Here is a 19,579-nt window from a genome sequence, read left to right as displayed (position 1 = left end):
TCATACCATCAATTTTAAATTCAATAAAGCACCGCAAGAAAATGTGCTGCTGATTTTATTTTATGTGTCGCAAATTGTATGAGTCTGCTAATATAACTGCTGGTTGACAATCTTAGGATAATATATAGTCACACTGATAATAACACACCCTGAAAGAAGATAATCTGATATCCTTCCATACTAAACCAATAACAAATCTAAGAAGTTGGCTAATTATGCAGCTATTCTCTTGTCTTATGTCTCAAGAGAATAAAATAACTACATTGTGTGGCTGAGTTTCTGTGTCTGTGGCTCATTTCTGGTCTCTGCTTATGTAAAGTCATTTGACTTGTCAAGTCAATTGTAAATTTCCATTTCAAAACTACTACCAACAATGATCAAAAATCTCAATTTCTTTCCAGTCTCCCTGCTACGACTAGCCATCACTTATTCACAGAGACAGAGGTGACGTCACACTGTGTGTGTGAGAGGAGTCGGCGTAAAACAGAAATCTCCATGTGTGTTGCCGTCTTCCATAACGGGGATTAAAAGCTAAAAATAATAATAATAAAACGGAGTGGTTTTGCTGTTGAAAGTTCAACCTTCCTGTTATTGTTGAGGTTTTGCACCTTCTGTAGAAGCAGCAGCGTTAAAGAACTACTGACATACAGTCTCTCCCTGGTTAGTGGATTTCTACACTGTTTGTCTTTCCTCTGACTTCATTTTCAAATACCTCACTGATCCGCGTTGAGTTATTTAGTATCAACTTTTACACCGAAGAGTGTTGGAGTTGGTTTTGGGTTTCTGACTAATAATTTTAGGTTTATAGTTTTCAGGACAGGATGAAAATGGCAGATTTGATTATGTTTACTCATCACTGAACGTATATGGGAGTACTGAACAAACTGGACTCATAGGCATACAACCTTTGGTTTGTAGATTAACCTGATTTAGAACACAGAACTGTGTCCTGATCCATGGTACCTATGGAACATGGTGATTATACAAGTTTTTTTTCTTTGCATAAACACAACATATGCAGTTTTTTTCCCATGAAAATATATATTTTTTAATCAAATCTGAAACCATTTTTAACACTAACCATTAGAGGACCACCAATTGCAGTTTATTGGCCGATCACTGTTCTCCAAAAAGCCTGACCTGTCGATTCTGGTTTTGGAGTATTTTGTCTAAAAATATAGCAATAAAGTCACTAAGTTGGCAACAGTGGACGCGGATGTGCAGACATGACCCTGTGGTCAGTTAGTGGCTGATTTAGAGATGCTTCATCTTGAGTCAGCACACAGCTTCAGTTGTTACAGCGAGAAAATAGTGAAGAGCCCCAAAATCTGGGTGCAGTGATGGACTCAGACCTGAACCTCAAGAGACACATAAAGACAGTTACAAAGTCGGCCTTCTGTCACCTGATAGAAGACATCTCCAGGATTAAAGAACTAGTAGGCCAGAACCAGAACCAAAGATGGAGAAGCAGCATTCAGCTTCTATGAACCACAAATCTTTAACAAACATCTAGAAAACTTTAAAAAGCTGAAACACAGAGTTCCTTTAAATCAGGCATAAAACCCCACCTGGTTAGAGTTCCCTTATATTAGTAGTAAGTGGAACATTGACCGAAATATTTGACCATTCTGATGATGTAATGTGAAAATGTAATGTTTATTGTGTTATGTTTTTGTGATGTAAAACACTTTGAACTGCCTTGTTGCTGAAATGTGCTATACAAATAAACTTGACTTCTTTGTAAAGGTTGATAAGATCAACAGTTAAGATTTTATCCATCGATCCCCCAAAGTGAAGGAAATCGGGGTGGATTTATCGGTGCTACCACCTGTAAACAGATTTCTGTCTGCTATTAGCTTGGATTGCAGCGAGGTTGCACTGTTTCTGGAGCTCAACCCCAAGTGGCCGTTCATGAAATGCTAAAAATTTAAGGGCTGCCACTCAAGGCTGTGCTCATTTCTCCGCCTTAGGGACTGGTAAAAGTTCATAAATTTTTATCCAACCAGACAGGTCTCTCTACCCTTAATCGGAGCTTATCCACGATTTCCTTTCCGTCATCTCTCGGGTGTTCCGATCCTTCCAAACCTGTCAATCCAGACCTCTGTCAGCACTGAGGTCCGTCTCCACTGTAATAGGACCCACAGCTCCATTTATTTCTCCTAGTGTACAGAAAAAAAAAGAAAACACAACCAGAGTGCCATGTAAATTTCATGGCATCCTCTGCTGTTGCTTCTAGCAAAGAGAAGAGTGCAAAGAGAGTGAAAAATAGTCCCAGGACTGAAGTTCTGTCGTGGTACGGCTGAAATATGCATAAGCTCCACTGTAAGCTTGATGTTGTTGTCTGCTTAACGTTGCTGCCTAGATGATTGGAAGAAAAGGCTTTTGTTAATGAAGTCAGAAGAGGATTAGGAGTAAACAAGTTGTCAGGGTCAGCGAGGAAGCTAATTAGGAGAGTTTTAATGATGTAATAACTTTCTTTGCTGTGGCAGGAGAGAAGTGTAATTAATTTCTCTGTCCGTGTGTCTTTGTTCTCTACAGGAACCTGCTGGATAGAGACACGTTCTCCAAGTCTGATCCAAGTAAGCTTTTCCCTGATTTATCTGTTTTCCTAGTCCAACCTACTCCCCCAGACACGCACACGCACACACACACACACACACACACATCACCAACAAGTCCTCTCAACAGCTCCCAGCAGGTCTTACAAACATGTAAAAGCAACCTGCACGCGTACATTTTAGCAGATAAACTGGCACCACACGCCAACATGTTTTAACTGAACAAAATCAGACTGGCATTCACTGCAAATGTACACACACACACACACACACACACACACACACACACACACACATACACACACACACACACACACACACACACACACATTACCCACAGATCCACACTGTTTGGCCTGTGTGAATCAGTGGGCATTTGCATATGTCAGGGGTCGTATTCGTCACTGTTCTCTGCTCTCAATGTGAGTGAGGGGAACCAGATCACTCTCACACACACACACACACACACACACACACACACACACACACACACACACACACACAAGTACCGACCTCACTTGCACAGACACACACCTCACTCGCTTGGCTGTTTTCATTTGACTACTAGTCTGGCTTTTTTAAAAGGTTTTGATCTACACCTTCATTAAAGGTGCATTCACACCTTTAATGTGTTTAATGAACGAGAGTTCATTTTAGTTGAACTCTCGTTTGTTTGTCGAGAAAGTCTGGTTCGTTTGGGGAGGTGTGAATGTAAATTAGACTGGATGTGTTCTTTGTGTCAAAAACGCATCCAACGCATCAAAACGCATCCAACGCATCAAAACGCATCCAACGCATCAAAACGCATCCAACGCATCAAAACGCATCCAACGCATCAAAAACGCATCCAATGTGTCAAGTCGGACGCTTGATGTTGTGCGTCAAAATCACTCTTGACCCTCGTCTGAACAAGGCATGGAGGAGCCTCTTGACTTTTGCCTTTTTTTTCCTCTCCCTCTCTCTTTGTACAATGGCGGACAAATTACGGAGAGTGTCGCAGCTTTATTCACTGAGAGCAAGAAAATGTCATTATCAAGCTCCTCAGTGCCCTGTTTGAATTCACAAGACAATTCATAGGCGTTGTGAATTTGAGTTTCACAGCCTGGCTGCGGGTTGATGAGGGTCACTTTGAGCACCATTTTCATCTCACCTGAGCCCAGTTTGATGACCTGCTGACCTTTCTCGGTGCCTCAATCTCCTAGCAGGACACCAACTACAGACCACTACATGATATAGCGAAGTCTCTCTGATTGTTTGAAGCTCCATCTGCAAAGATTCAGATTTTCCAGCTGCAGTGTTGGCTACGTTGGACGTGCTTTGAATGCTCTAAGTGCTTCATACGCTCACCAGAAGACACATTTTGAGACGCACCGCGAGCTTTCTTGCAGCCCCCTCATAGATTTTGCATGTAAACCAGACGCCTCTAACACTCAAATCCTGTTCGGTCTGAACGTAGCTTAATCAAACTCTGATGTAGACCAAAAGCTTGAACTCTGGTCCGCCTACAAACCTATGTCTTGGTTTGGCTGGAGTGAAGTCTGGTGTGGTATGAATGCATATATGAGAGCCAAGCGGATCAGAGACCGCTCCAAACGCAGGAAGTGGACCACAATGGAGGACATTCTGGGTAAACACAACCGTAACAAACACGACTTTCTACCGCTAGCTGGAGAAACGACTCATGGTCTTTTGCTAAAGACAAATGAGAAATCCTACAACCATTAAAATCTGACGACACTATTTTTATTTACATTTCATGAAGAAGGGAGTCACACTCTGTGTCTTTCTTCTTCATAGGTTTTTGTGTCGTATCCTTCAGTAGTTCTCGGTGCAGCACCACCACAGGTGATGAGGTGAACGGGTTTTTGCTTTATTTGACACAGTGCAGTGCCACAGAAAACTGCAGCAGCTGAAAATGTAACAAATGTTGCAACTTCGGTCCCCAATCAAACCGAGTCCACCGGACTATCAGAATTAAAAACATCCTAAGATCTCAGGTTACAGAAATGAGATGCTCCATTACTTGTTAACTTGCTTCCCTCAATACAGAAAACTTTCACCTATGAGACTCACATCCTGACACAGAACTCTGTCGTCTGGTTTGCTTCCTTCAACTTGTTCGCAGTTGACTGTCCAACATTTAAATGAACCATTTTTTGTTGAACGTATAATAAGCCTGCTTGATTTGGATTTCCTTTTTTTATATCCCCAGTGTTATGAGCCATCTGCCGTTTTGTTTTTGCCCATTTTTACTGTAGAGGATGTGTTTATGCGAGTCCAGTAAATAATATCCCCCAGTCGCTTAGAGCCGTTCTGGTTTTAGGGGTCACAGTCTGTCATTTTGCATACAAGTCAACTGTCCCAAATCTGCGTTTGTATGTATCTTATTCATGGAAATTCTCAACTACAACAACAAAAATGAACTAATATGCAATGGCTGACATCAGAGTGGTTCAGAGTACGGATTTTTAATATCCAACCTTTTTTTAATTTATTAATGATTAATCGATCGGCAAATTAGTTGATGATTATTTCAACAATCGATTATTCACAATCGTTTCAACCCTACTCTATAACAATTTGTCTCATAGCCATACCATTCTAATTCATGTCACATAAGGTTCCACACAGACGCCTGTCCTCAGTCCTGTTCAAGATTTATCGTAATCCCTCGTTTACATCGCTCACTCCTGCGTTTCCGCTAGCAACCCGGACGGCTCTGTCAGACTCTGCCGTAGCTACGATTATCGTGGCCTGAGCTGCTGTGAGCTGTGTGGTTGGTTGCTGGTGAAGCCAAAAACTGCAGAGCTCCCAGAATTGTGGATTGGACCTTTAAATGTCAGATGGTGGGAAAGGAAAGGAGGATGAGCATCCCTGCCCGCCCCAACGCTTATCCAAGGAGGCACTTGTGCTGCGTCCATGTCTCTGCTCTGCTGACAGCACTGGCCCCAGTCACACAGCATTAGACTGCCTCGACAGAGCCGCACACACACACACTCACTACCGCAGACACACACATACATACATCTCAGGCCACCGGCAAGCTCACAGACCTTATTCATATCAGCTTATAAAGCTGAACAGCATTCCAGTGTTTTACTTTTTTGCATGTTTGTGACTGTGTGCATGCGTGTGTGTGTGTGTGTTTCATCCCTTGTGTTTGCTTCAGCAGACTGGAAAAGGGCATTAAGCAGACAGAACCCTGTCAAAGTATGTATGTACCTTCTGTACTGCCTACATTGTAGCAGTAAATATAGCCTGGAGTAATCTGGAAAACGAGGTTTTAGGTGGAGAACGCACCACTATGTGTGCCATGCATCTACTGCTGTTCACAGATGTTGTTCTTGGCCTTTGTTAGTAATGCAAGGTCTATACCTCAATCAGTGCTTTATATGATGCAAATGTGGTAGCGTGTTGATTCCAAACTAGCTATCAAGCTATCCAAACCATTTTGGCCAAATGCAAAAAAAAAAAAAAGTAATCCGTAAAAAATAAATGGTGTGCCACACCTAAACTTTGCAGTAACTGTTGCATCAGATATTGGCCCACTCTTCCTTGTGGAATTGTTTCATTTGAGCAATGTTGGGTTTTTTCTTATGAACAGCTTAGGTTTCTGAATTTCTATTTTAAGACTGACCTTTTTGTTACTTTTGGTCAGGAGTGACCAAAGTATTCTCTTAAAGCTGCAGTACCTAACTTTTGCAAAAATATGTTTTTTACATATTTGTCTGAAAAACATGCACCGCTCCCAATCAAAAACAACCAATCAGAGCTAGGAGGAGTGGTTTAGTGCTGTCAATCAACCTTGTGTATATGCCTTGTGTATGTAGAAATGGTGGTCAAACAACAGTCTTCGGTGGCCATGCTAACTAACCTGACCAACCATTATTCTGTTGTAATGCACCTGCTGTAGTGTAGCAGAGAGCAAGTGGGGGGAGAATGTGAGCAGCGCATACACAAGATTAATTGACAGCGCTAAGGCCCTCCTCCTGGTTCTGATTGGTTGTTTTTAGAGAGTGGAGTATTTCTGCAGAGGACAGCAGGACTATCGAGGGAAGGCACAGGAGCTCAATTTTTTTTTCCCCCACAGATTTTCTGTGTTATGCTGTCAGGACTTAATGGTAATTTTAACTATGTAAAAAGAACAAATTTTTTAATGTAAAAAAAATTACATCCTGTAGAATTAAGTGCTTGGACAGTCTAACCGTTCTTCAGCTGCTCAGCAATCTGTAAGTCAGATGCGCTCCGACACCCTTCTATCAACATGCATTAAGATTCTCAACAGCTGCGCTACTGAAAAGAGCTGCCTTCGGTGCCAACGACCCCGGCACCTGGTTCACCTGCGGCCCTGCGTCTGACTGGAACACATTCTGAGATTTATCGTTCATAAACACAGCGAACAAATCCTAAATGTGTTAGTTTGGCTTCCCTTAAACATTCTTACACTTAAAACTTTCCAACACATCAGCTTGATGTGTTGGATGTGTTCGTAAGATCTTTGCCTTCCTGTTTGTTGCTTTATTCCTTTGACCTGTTGGTGTCCTTCAGAGTTAACAGCGCCGTCAACGATTTCCCTGTTTCACATTTTTCTGCATTCATGCTGCAGACAAGGGCGTTGTTGTTTTGTTTTGTTTGCACCAAAGCTATATGTTCAAGGCTGGAGTTTGAAAGGAAAAAATAATAAAACTATTTCACAAGTTATCAGTAAAATCCAGAGCATGTCGGCTCATCAGCTCCTGTCCAAATGATCAAATTTGTTCAAAGGAAAAAAAAAATAGAATTAATCAGGTCTGATTTTGAAACTGGAGATAATTTTCGCTCTCGATCTTCAACAGCTCATAATTTCATGATTAATTCTCTCATGTCCATTCATCAGTATGTAAGCAGCTCATATATTAGCATGTGCATAAATTTGCAATTAATGAATGCTGCAGGTAATGATGATGCACGTTGCCTCGGAAGGTGTTGCCTCTGCAATCAGAACCTCATGTCATGAAATCAAAAGTATTTTTATTTTTTTTAATAAAGTCTTCCAAGTCAGAACCAAAGATAGCGGGGATGTTGAACCGAACTTAAGATGCCAGATGTATCCATGCTGGGGTTTGTTCACATATTTTATAAGAAAACAAGATAAGGACTGTCAAAGGTTGCTTTTCTTGGTCTATTAGAGTTGGTAATTCCAGCTGTTCAGGTGGAATGTGTTGGAAACACGTAGTCTGCTCTCCTTGTGATGTGTTCTTGTTAGATGGTTCCCAAGGTATAGCATATCGATTGGAGTAGGATACATCGATTGATTAATGAAATATGGTTTGTCATCGGATTAAAACAATAAAGTAAAACAATAAGGTATTAGAGTATTTTACACAAAAATTTGAATCTATGATGTCATCTAATTGCCTTTATTTTACACAGAAAAACAACAGCTACTCCTTATTGATGCACCGATATGAACATCGGGGCTGCTATCGATATTTCATTAATTTGCTGTTATGGCTGATATCCGATATATCATACATATTCTCTACCATTTTGACACTTTGACAAAAAAGAAATTTGGAAATAAATATTGGCTGTTAATACTCACACAGTTTTATTTATCGAGCCTATACCAATATGGTTAAAATTGAGTATTTTCGGTGAATACAAATGTTGGTTCTGATGTATTGTACACCCCTAATTATTACGTTTTAATAATGCCATCTACAATCTTAAAATTTTTGACTACGAGTGGGCAATATGGACTTAAAATTTTATCACTTTTGCCTTGTGTACTATTGTGATGATGACAAAAGTGACAATAAGAACTATTTATTGCTTCTTTTTCAGGTAACTATATGTATTTGACTGCTATAACTGTGTCACAACAGTTATAGCCCTACCAATACAAAAAATGATCTTACAAAACATTCCCATTTGCAATACACTTGTCTAGAACATGAATCACGTAAAGAAGTGTGATTTGTATTGCAGAACTCCACACAGTAAGTGCAGTAGTTGTATTTTCACATTTATTGATGCTTCCATTTAAAAAAACAGTGGGACGAGAGGCAGTGTACACCCTGGAGAAGACAATAAAATGCTAAAACTGAACACTAAAGAGAGATGAGAATCGAGCGGAATTGGCTCCTGTTCTATAGAACTCCATTATTTCCAAACTGACATGTTCCCTTTATTTTGCTTCACAGTCTTACCATAACGTCTGCGGAGTCTGCATTAGTGGAAGAAATGAAACAAACATGAAATTAAAAAAAATGTAAAAGATCAACAGGAAAGAAAATTGATATAGGATTTCAAAAGTAAAACAGGAGTTCTTTATCTCAGTTTTTTTTCCAACCACAATGGTCTCTCCTCCTGAATGCATTTTGCCAGGTAACACATGTAAAAGTGTGTCGTATGACTGGATTTTCTGACTTAATGTTGGCTGACATGGGGCTCGTGTTTGTGAATACCGTAAAGGCTGCTTGAATGCAAATGAAATGTCACATTAGTGACAGCTGATTGCCTGGCTCTGTTCTCTCTCATGGTCCATCCTCAGGAAACACTCACAGACTCCTACTAACGTTGAGTAGTCCCATCAGAATACTGTCCTTCACTCCCCACCCCTCCGCTCCCCAACTCCGTGAAATATCACTGTGCTGTGAGGTGGAGTTCCATCTGGATTTAATTAGGACAAGGTTCTGTCACGTCAGGATGTGGATAAAGAACTCCCTCTTGGCTGGCCTCAGAGTGTTGCTTCTCTGCTGTTAAATACTCTCAGTTGAATCTAACCCTCTCCTTTTCTCTGCCCTCCTTTGTTTCCTTCTCAACAGTTTGTGTTCTGTACACTCAAGGGATCGCCAACAGAGAATGGAGGGAGGTGAGTACCAAGTGAGACGGTTGGGGAACGGCTGGCTAGGCTCCCAGTCACACGCTGTAGCAGCATAAAGATGTTTTGAAAGCTGGTAGGGCTGAAACGATTAATCGTGATCATTCATGATTAATTGATTAACCATTATTAATCAATTGATCATGATTAATCAATTGATCATTATTGGTTGATTAACCACAATTCATTGCTTAATTAAAATAATTGTCAACTAAATTAGTAATTGATTAATTGCAAAACTGGAGACAAAGACCATTTGTTGAAAGAACAACATATTAACCCAAAACCGTACCAACGATGTATACAGTTTACATTTAAGATTTAATTTTAGCTTTTAGCTTTACCTCATTCAAATTTTGGAAACAACAAAAAATGTCCTGTTAAGCACCCTTTGTTGGCAAACTATTAATCAGATGTATCCTTTGCTACAAATGATCCAGCATTCACTAAAGAAAAGCACTGTTGTTGCATTTTAGGCTACGAAATGTTTTTCTTTTTTTAAAAAGGAATTGAAATATTTGTTTATTTTCATTTTCTTTATATTTCTAATATTTGATCAAAAAGGTTTAAGTTGTTAAATGAATTGTCTCCAGAAAGTGGCTAACATTTTTTTTAGCCAACTAATCGCCAGTGAAATCTATTGACAGCATTGAGATGATATTTTAGGCTTGAATAGTTTTGCCTCACTTGAACAGTTCAACTCCTTTTAGCACAATTTGCACCAAAAATAGTCATTTCCGAAGTCCCGTCAGATTGTTGTTGTTTCTTAAGCAAAAATAAACACTGGTTGTGCATGTGTTATTTGCGGATGTCGCTTGTGCGTCAGATTTATGGGGGTACCAGAAACTCGCAAATACAAAGGTTCCGGTCACGTTAAAGTCCTGGCCCTAATATTCATGGATATTTTTATTCACCTATTTTTTCATACATTTTTTTTTAAACTGCTTTAAACTTGGTAAATTATGTTGTTTTCTGTGTTTACAACAATGCACATTATGTTACAGTGACAATAATAATCTGTCAAGCACTAAAACAATAGTAAAAGCTAATTGGTTGATTTGTCTTTCAGTTTGGCAGGACAGAAGTCATAGACAACACCCTCAATCCTGACTTTGTCCGCAAATTCATTGTGGACTACTTCTTCGAGGAGAGGCAGAATCTTCGCTTTGACCTGTGAGTTAACACTCGACTAATACGTGTCAATGTGTACATGTTTGTGTTTGTGTGTGTGTGCGTAGGTGTGTGTGTGTGGGGGGGGTGGAGGTTGTGTGCAAAACCATGAGTGAAAGTGCTGCTTTGTGTTTAGCAAAGTTGAGCTGCGACTGAAATATTCATAGTTGGCAGGCACCAGAGATGTAAGCCTTCACTCCCCTAAATAAAAGAGAAGTTTTTTCTGCTGCTTATAACCTCTACTTTCATTTAAAGTAAAAGTCAAAACACAAGTCTGGACACAATAACACATTTTTGCTACAATTTGAATCTATTTCCAGCTGTTTCTATGTAATGAAGTGTACTCTTAGACACATCTGTGATTTGCAGTAGTACTTATATTTACGTTATTTTGTCTTCTTCCTCCTCTTTTAAAGCCCGCTCACATTCCGTGGTACTAAGAAGTGCATAAAAAGCCCTTATGAAAGTAACAAATTACCATGTTTTTACAGCAGATGCACAAGATTGCTTGGTCTCGAATCCTTTTAGGCCTAAGTGCAGCATTTGACACAGTTGATCATACAATTTTAATTGACTGCCTTGAGCGCCGAGGGTCAGTGCCGAGTCTCCCAGAGCTCACCGCTCGGCTGGAACCTGCTACGCTAAAGCAGGTCATTTCTGCGGCCCGCGTGGCGGAAATAAGCCTCGCCGCCGCTCATTTGGTGACCCCCCACACGCCCCTCCACGGTTTTTACTGGACGCTTTTTGTACTGTGTGCTTTTAATACATTTTCCTAATTTTTTTATTTTTTTTTGTACGTTTTAAATGAAGGTCGAGCTTTAATTTTGACACGCTGACTTTATTGATCGCTATTCAACATACCTGGAGCTACAACAATACCGCCTGTATGAAATCAGCATTATTTAAGAAAAAAAAAAGCCAACTGGGTAGGTTCATGAAGTGAGAGCGGTGATATGAATAAGTTTGATGTATTGGCTGCATTTTCAGTCTGTCTGGTTCTGATTAAACGGCGAGCTCGATGTTAACGCGGGATCAGCTAATCTGTGTTTGCCCAGGTGGAGAGTCTCATGCTGTAATCCCGTTGGCCAATTAAAAAAAAAAGTATCTAATTTAGTTAAATCTACAGCTGTTGCTGTAAATTATAGCTTTGTGATGATTTGTGGACGATGATGCATAAAACATGAGTATGGTGGAAACGTGGGGGTGCGGTCCTTCTCACGCTCATTTTGGGATCAGAATTAGCTGAAATAATGATTTCAGATGTTTGCTGTCGATTGATTTTTTTTCTTATTAATTTACATTGAACATCACAAACTCAGGCTCATATACCCAAATGGCATGCTATATTTGGGAAAAATATATTTTAGCTTATAAAATGGGAAATGACTGCCTTCCAATCCAGGAGCTCCATTTTGTTTTTACTTGGCTCTGATTGGCTGTACTCCCCCCAGAGTGGAGACAGAAAATTAAAATAAATATATGGATATTTGTGCGATGCATTCAAAGTGAAGTTTTCATGCTGGATCATGTCTGCATTGTTGCATCCAACACTAATCTGCTGTTACTTACATTTATGGATTAAATAACAAGACTTAGCATTACTGTCAGAAACTTCAAACAGGCTTACAAACTATTTGATGTGAAATTACAGCATCAGTAATGTGATTATGACTGACATGCAGTTAAATGGTTTGGTAATTAATTCATTAGGCTCAGGTTGCTGATCAGCATCACGATGATTCACACTATCCACATCTGACACATGCATTTATGTCAAATTGTTCTGCAAAAACATAACCCCAACCTCCTTAATGAAACCAGCTTCCTCACACAGAGTTGGACTGCTACACTGCGGCTCATGAAATATGGAAAACTCCTTTGTTAGTATCTTGGACTGTCTTAAGGACCCACATTGCTTACAAGCTGCAGGAGGTTGCGCCGAAGGTCAAAGAGAGATAGCTAGCCGTTTGATCTTGTGCATGTTTGAATGTCAGAACCTAAGAAAAAAAAAAAAGCATGCGGAATCTGACCCTTCGTCATTTGCAGTGGTCAGCTTTTTGCTATTAGAGAAAACGTAGAGACAAAGAAACCACGTCTAATTCTGCCTGTAGTTTGTTGTAATATCACAGAACTTTACTAAAGTTTTTCAAGTTTACAGTTGGACAAACGGTAAACTTGACACATTAAAGATGAAGCAAAAGAAACTCAATGCATCTCTCAGGTAGGCCTGTCAAAAACAAATTTTGCCAGACGATAAATTGTTCGAGAAGATATTGCGATAAACGATAATATTGTTGTCTTGAGACTAGTTTCAATTAATATAATAGTAGTGGTATAATGATACAAGAATACATTTTCAAGAATCAGATTAGTTTTGTATATCTAAATCTGACTTTATTAAACGTGAAAATTACTTAGTTGCAGGATTGTTACAATGCTGAACTTTCTAACAAGATACAGATGCTAAGAAAGATACTCTATGCTTTTTTCAGATGAGCAGCAACATTTTTAAAGGCACTGGCTTCTTTCTAGTTAAGAGGAAGTCAACAATATTTTAGCCTTCTTAATTTAGTAAAAGCCAATAAAGTGGGTCAGAATTCAGCTCTTGTTTATAGAAATATGTTTAAAAATGACACTTCCTAATTCATGCTTTATGAAATTTACATACTGTAGTGTTGGGGCCAAAAGAAATTTGACAATTTAGACAAATGTGAATTGGTCTGTTTGGATTGATTTTGACACCAATGAGTATCTTTGAATAATTTATTTTCCCAGAATCGATTACATCGAGATATTGACTATTTTGACCACCATTCTTTTCAGACTTTGATTAGGACTGTATTTGCCATCAGACTGCTAGAATCCCTGACAAGCAGTAAAGTGATAGAAACTGATAGTGTGTGACTGATAGTGTGTGCATGTGTGTGTCCTTGAGGGGTTTTGGGGGGTTTTGCCGCCTATACTGCATATATCACATTCAAAAACCAGAGAATTGTCCCAAATATAGCACAAACGACTCGTATTTACACACATTTGTGAGACGTTCAGGCTGTGCAGCAGTGTGGGTCCACCCCGCCCAGACTTCCTGCAGCCTCTCTCACCTCCCACATTCCTTATCACAGGACCAGCGCTTGCTCTTGCCTCCCGCCGCCCTCTGACGCTGTCCTGAGGTTGGGAAGTTGCTTTTATTGTAGCTTCCGCATTACTCCCACCTCTCTTATCTCTGCAGAAGGGTTCCAGTGCCTTTAGGACATCCATACAGGCAGACAGCACTGAGCTCAACACAAACACAAACCATCCCACTCCCTCCGTGCACAAAAGCCACAACAACGTTTTGCATCCTCTCTCCAAGTCTGCAAAATCCTGTTAACTCTTATCTAGCGACTGGCAGTGAGATAAGCGGTCTCTTTTTTTTTAAAATCATTATTATTATTCTTGTGTTGCTCACTGAAGCCAGTGGAAGCCCCCTGGCTGGATGGTTCTCTAATCAAGTGTGCTAAATTGGATCAGACTAAAAAAAAAAAAAATGAAGGAAAATCCCTGCAAAAGAAAAAAAAGAAATAAATAAATAAAGGAAGGATAGAGCTGTATTCACTTTATTTAACTAAACTAGAAATATTTCTTCTTAAGCAGGTAATAAAAATATGTCCTCACTTGGAACCGGATATTTATAGACATTTATCAAAGCCTGTTGCAGTAAGCAGTTAACCACCTGATAAATGCAAATGAGCTCAATAATTTCCATTCTAACCATTAATATTTTTTGAAGGACAATTTTGGTCATAGACATTTCCTAATACATTTTATTTATGGTTACGGTTGTAGTGTTTTTTTAAATTTCCATTCTAGTCATTGTTTTTGGTTGTCGTATACTTTAGATATCTCCCAGTTCCAGCTAAAGTTTACAAAATTAGACTTTATCAGTCTTTGAGAGAGCGAACTTGCATTATTATACCATCATCAATATTTAGGCTTAGACTTATTTTATTGTCATTTACAAAGACACGTAAGTGAAATTGGCAATGAGATGTCAGTGTTATCAATATCATTATATTATCAACATCTTGCTTGAAAAATTATCGATTGTCAGTGTTATCAATATCATTATATTATCAACATCTTGCTTGAAAAATTATCGATTATCGCAATAATTACTGAAACAATTTATCGTCCGGCAAAATTTGTTATCTGCAGAATCTGTAAGTCTGTCCTGTCGCTATGAGAAATCACTTTCTGTTCTGCGGAGCTATAGGCTGCTGTCAGGAGAAAAATTATATTTTTATCTCCCAGGTGATCCTATTCTATTTATTACTGCTCCAGTTTTACTACAGAACATAAACCAGCAGTGTTTATGCAGCCTCTGGTTATTAAACAGTTTACACAATAAACAGGAGAAGTTTGTGGGTCGTAACCATAAAAACTGAAAACTGAGTATCTGTTAAACACATTATATGCTGCGGAGACTTGGGCTGTAAAACCATGAAGCAACACAACAGCAGCAAGGGATGGGCAAATACTTGTTGTGTCATTTATTTTTATCATTGGCAGAATTTTTCATTTATTGTGAAAATAACAATAAAGTCTGCGCTCTCATTTTTGCAATCCCTCAAAACTAACAGAATGGTTGGGATTGGATTGTCGAAGAGGTGCAGAGAAAAATAGATTTTATGGGTAATTGATTCCATGGCTCAGGCTATCACCTGTCTTTATATTCCAGTAAGTGATGTCCGCCGGCCACTGACTTTTGGGACATTTTTTCTGGTGGAAAAACAATTCTGTTAATAAAATGAAACCCGCAGATGTAGCTATTATTTAGTATAATTTAGTGCGGTGCGCAGCAGTAAAGGGAGAGTAACGCAGAAAAACTGTTGAAGAATAACTCAAAACAACTTCTATTTTTTTCCTCGCTCTATGTGTCGACTACACTACGCTGATCCATTGCTATAGCAGCTGACTGACAACAACTCCATTAGCGTGTTAGGATTCGACACCAAAAAACATGCTGATATTCCCCACACATACAACAGAATATTCAGTCCAATTTTGTTTTGTTTTTTTCAGGTTTGTCTTTTATTTTGCGAATATTAATAAGTGATCGTCTGAACACTGTAGTGGTTGATTAGTTCATGTAAACACCTGCTCTACTGATGACCTGTCAGAGAGTTGGTGTGTGGTCCTTTTTTTCTTACTGATCGGAAACACTGAATTCCACAGCATATCTACATGTTAGGTTGTCAAAGTCAAGCTAGCCTAACTGAGCTAATCTCCTCTCCCTTGATACACATATTTTTTAATTTAAACTCTTTTCTAACCTGTGAAATGTGATACCTTCAGACCTTGCTATCTAGTTATCGCAGTGTTGACTATTTGTACTTTTAAGATTTAGTGCCTCATGTTGACAACTTGAAAGCTTATGCCAATGGTAGTCACCGATCTTGTGAGCGGGAGGTCACGTTGTAACATGTCTGTAGAAGAAGCGATTTGCTTAAGAAAGTAAGGAGTAAGGCAAAGAAACAAAACATTTCTATTCTACATCCACTAGTCGTGGAGTCGACTGCTGAAGCTGAGTAAATATCTCCAGGGTTATAAGGGGGTGAGAATGTGAGAATCTGTTATGGAGAATTGAGCTTTAGCACCAGGGTGGATAAAAGTAAATAAGCACTTCTATGTTTAGAGATGAAGTTGGTGGAGACAGTTCAGCGCATTTAAACTGGGACACAGCAGAGTATGGAGAATGTATTCTAGTCTGGTCATATCAGTGAAAATGGGATGCATGGTTTTGCTTTGTTTGTTTTTGTTTTTTCAAATTATACACAGAAATGGCATAAACAAATCTTTATATTCCATCTCCAGTGTGTTGTTCATTGTTGAACACATAGCCGGCTAATGCCACATTTGCGCGGCATCTCGTAACGATCAGTGTGAAGGCTTCAGGAGGGCTTCGGAAAGCTGTTAGGAAACCACGCTCCAGTGCCAGGGCTGCTGTAGTTCTGTTGTGGCCCCGTTTTGTTTGTGTACCATCATTAGTCATCATCGCTCGGTTCAAACCGAGCTCCGAGCGGCCCGCTCCCCCAGCAAGACGAACCGCACAGGACCAAGAGAAATCCTGTCTGGCTCAGTGCCGATGCAGAGTGATGTCATCTACATAAACACACACACACACACACACACGCACACACATGCACACACACGCACACACACGCAGTCACACACAGTTAATGTGAAGTCACAAGGTGCCTAGGGACATCTCGTCCAGCAAACACTTGTGTGTGTGCGTGTGTGTTGCTTGTGTGTGTGAACATGTGCAGCCGAATCCGTCATACATACATGGGTAACATGTCCCCCCGCCCCCCTCGCACCCCCTTTGTTCTTTTTTTTTAAACTACCTTTCTGTCCCTCATAATTAAATAAAAATAAATGAATCATTCATGAACATTGGACCGAACGTGAAACGCACCTGTGCGTTCAGCTGGCAGCACGTTGCGTAACAGCGGCGTGACTCCTTCACTCTTATGGAATGTATAGTACATTAAGCGGCGCTCGGCGCTCCGTCCTGCCGTGACACACAGCATCCACTCGCTTTTGTCAGCGGGCGCCTTATCAGACGTGGCATGCTGCCTGCCGAGGCTCTCCTATTTACACAGTCCGCCGCGCGCCGCCGCACACGTACATTGACGCGCACCTGACACGCTGAAGGTACTGTGTGTCACTGCAAGCAAACAAAGCTTGATAAATTGGTCTCTGGAGAAGGCAAGCGGATTATGTGGTCCGCGTGGCGCAGCGGCGGCTACTTGTAGGTGAACGGTGCGGCCCGCGTGGTCCGGGTGAAATGGGAAAAAATGCGAGCTTGGTTAAATGTTTGTTTTAAATGAGTTTATCTGATTAGCGGCATGTACCGTTGGGTTACAAAGAAGAGACGTAACATAGCAGAAATTATTTAAAGGTTCCTAACCCGCTTTGTTTCAAAAATAAATTCGCTTAATGGAAACACTGCAGTTTAAACAAACAAACAAACAAACAAACAAACAAACAAACAAACAAACAAAAACTCTGGTTTTTCGATAAAACGTTTGGCGCTAGGTAGAGTGGTTTTTTGTTTTGTTTTGTTTTTGTTTTGACGGTATCGAAATTGGTTTATTTAATAAAACTCCAATGTCCAGATATTGTGCTAACCAAGAAGAAGACGACAGGATGTAGTTGGATGATGTGGGCATCGCATGATTTTTAATGACTTATTCCACAAACAAACATACTCATCTGGGTTTCTTATTGAATAGAAACAGCGCAATTTCAAAATTGTGCTTGTTTTTTTTGTTTTTTTTACATCAGCAGAATATCGACAGTCTTGCACATATTTGCAATGGGAATTGCTGCTAAAGTCAGCAAATATATCAGTCTGAGCCTCATAAACACAAATATAGATCTAATAAAATTATGTTTTTCAGAAGGGTGCAGCACTCCTGAAACTGCAAAGATTGTTGGGGCGTTGTCATAGAAACCATCAAATGTTTTGTCACACGCAATCACATGAAATGTGTTGAGAACAAGATGCGAAATAGCCCTCATTTTGTAAAAAAAAATGGAAAAAAATGTGTATTTTAATAATTATTTATATATGGATAGAATTGTTTTATTTATGAAACACTTTCATATCAGAGGGAGGCTAAGATGACTGATACGGCTCCATAAGGAAATATGCACACACCTTAGTTCAAGCCACGACTTGTATTATACACCCAAATATCTGTCCAGGTGCTACAGCTCCATTATGAATAAAGTGGACACCTGCTTTTAGAAGAAGAGTGCACTGAATGAGAAGTATCTCTGCTTCCTCAGCATCAGTTCATCCACCCTCGCCCCCACTGTGCATCAGCAAATGTGCGAAAGTAAAGTCAAATTGCTAAAGTACTCCCAGAGTGCAGCACTTATAAATCATTTGTACAAACTCCTCACAGATGAAAGGCCACGTAAAATATTTAGCAACTGTCTTAAGTTTTTTAAGTTTTCCCAAGGTTGTGTCTAAAGGTGAGCACAACACAAAGTCCCACCGAGCAGCTAAATATAGCTCGGCTTATTCTAGTTTTCCAATATGACGTGGAGGTCTCCCTTCATGTTCATTTGACTGTTTAAAGTGTTAATGTACATTTTCATAACAGGAAGTTGCAAAATCAGCATGCCAAGCTGAACATGTGCTGTAAAATGTGACTCAGAATCAGGATTTTTGCAAATAAGCAGTGATGCATGTCCCCTCCAAAGGGAGGAATCTGAGATGAAATGTTACTTTAAAGCTTAAACCATTAAAATATACGAGTCCCAACAGAAAAAATGTAAATGAGAAGCTGATTGAAAAATAACAAGCAAAGTTGCAATGCAAGGAATTAGAGAGGGTCTAACAGAAAAAAAAGCTGGTCTTAGCAGATGGGATGACATGGCACAGATTGCATGAATATGTATAGCACTATCTCGGGAACAAGAAACAGGTGCAAACAGTGAGGCCAGACGACTCAAAATGGCTGAAAACAAAAACAAAAAGTAAGACAAACTACATAATTTAGCAAAGGCTGTGTCACTGATATCACATGCATTTTGAAAGTCATCAAAAGGATTCGAGAAATGCTTGAAGGAGAGACTAGCTACAGGGAAATGGTGTTATGTTTACTGGGAGTTGTTTTCCGCCATGTTTGTGAACTATTCATGGGGACAAGGTTTTTGAAATATAATCCATTCTTGGTAAAAAAAAAGAAAAAAAAAGAAAAAAAAGAAACAAAAAGTGAAACAACTGCATTGTGACACACTTTGGAGTATTTCTCAGACATTCATCTGGTTTTACGCTTTTCCAAGCTGCGGCAAGTTGCACACTAAAGAATTTATTTTTTAAATACATGGTTCAGTGCAGATTATGCTGGTAGAATTTCCCATGTGTTTGTATCCTAATATATTACATTTTCTTGGCCTTCCAGATGGCTGTAATTAGCTGTGCACCACT

The 19,579-nt window shown here is 39.6% G+C and overlaps 1 protein-coding gene across 1 annotated transcript in view; it reads left to right on the top strand.

Annotated features, from left to right (window-relative positions):
* LOC103147592 (copine-8-like) overlaps positions 1 to 19,579 on the top strand; it is a 96,962-nt gene that overhangs the window by 11,922 nt on the left and 65,461 nt on the right. Inside the window, exons 2-4 of the mRNA XM_016678546.1 lie at positions 2,539 to 2,579; positions 9,368 to 9,414; positions 10,493 to 10,596. Coding sequence (XP_016534032.1) covers positions 2,539 to 2,579; positions 9,368 to 9,414; positions 10,493 to 10,596 — 192 coding nt within the window. The remainder of the gene's footprint in view (positions 1 to 2,538; positions 2,580 to 9,367; positions 9,415 to 10,492; positions 10,597 to 19,579) is intronic.

The sequence above is a fragment of the Poecilia formosa genome, unplaced genomic scaffold, assembly GCF_000485575.1.
Source record: "Poecilia formosa unplaced genomic scaffold, Poecilia_formosa-5.1.2 Scaffold185, whole genome shotgun sequence".
NCBI classification, from domain to species: domain Eukaryota; kingdom Metazoa; phylum Chordata; class Actinopteri; order Cyprinodontiformes; family Poeciliidae; genus Poecilia; species Poecilia formosa.
Note: the sequence above shows the minus strand (reverse complement) of the source record. Positions and strands in the feature narration are given on the sequence as shown.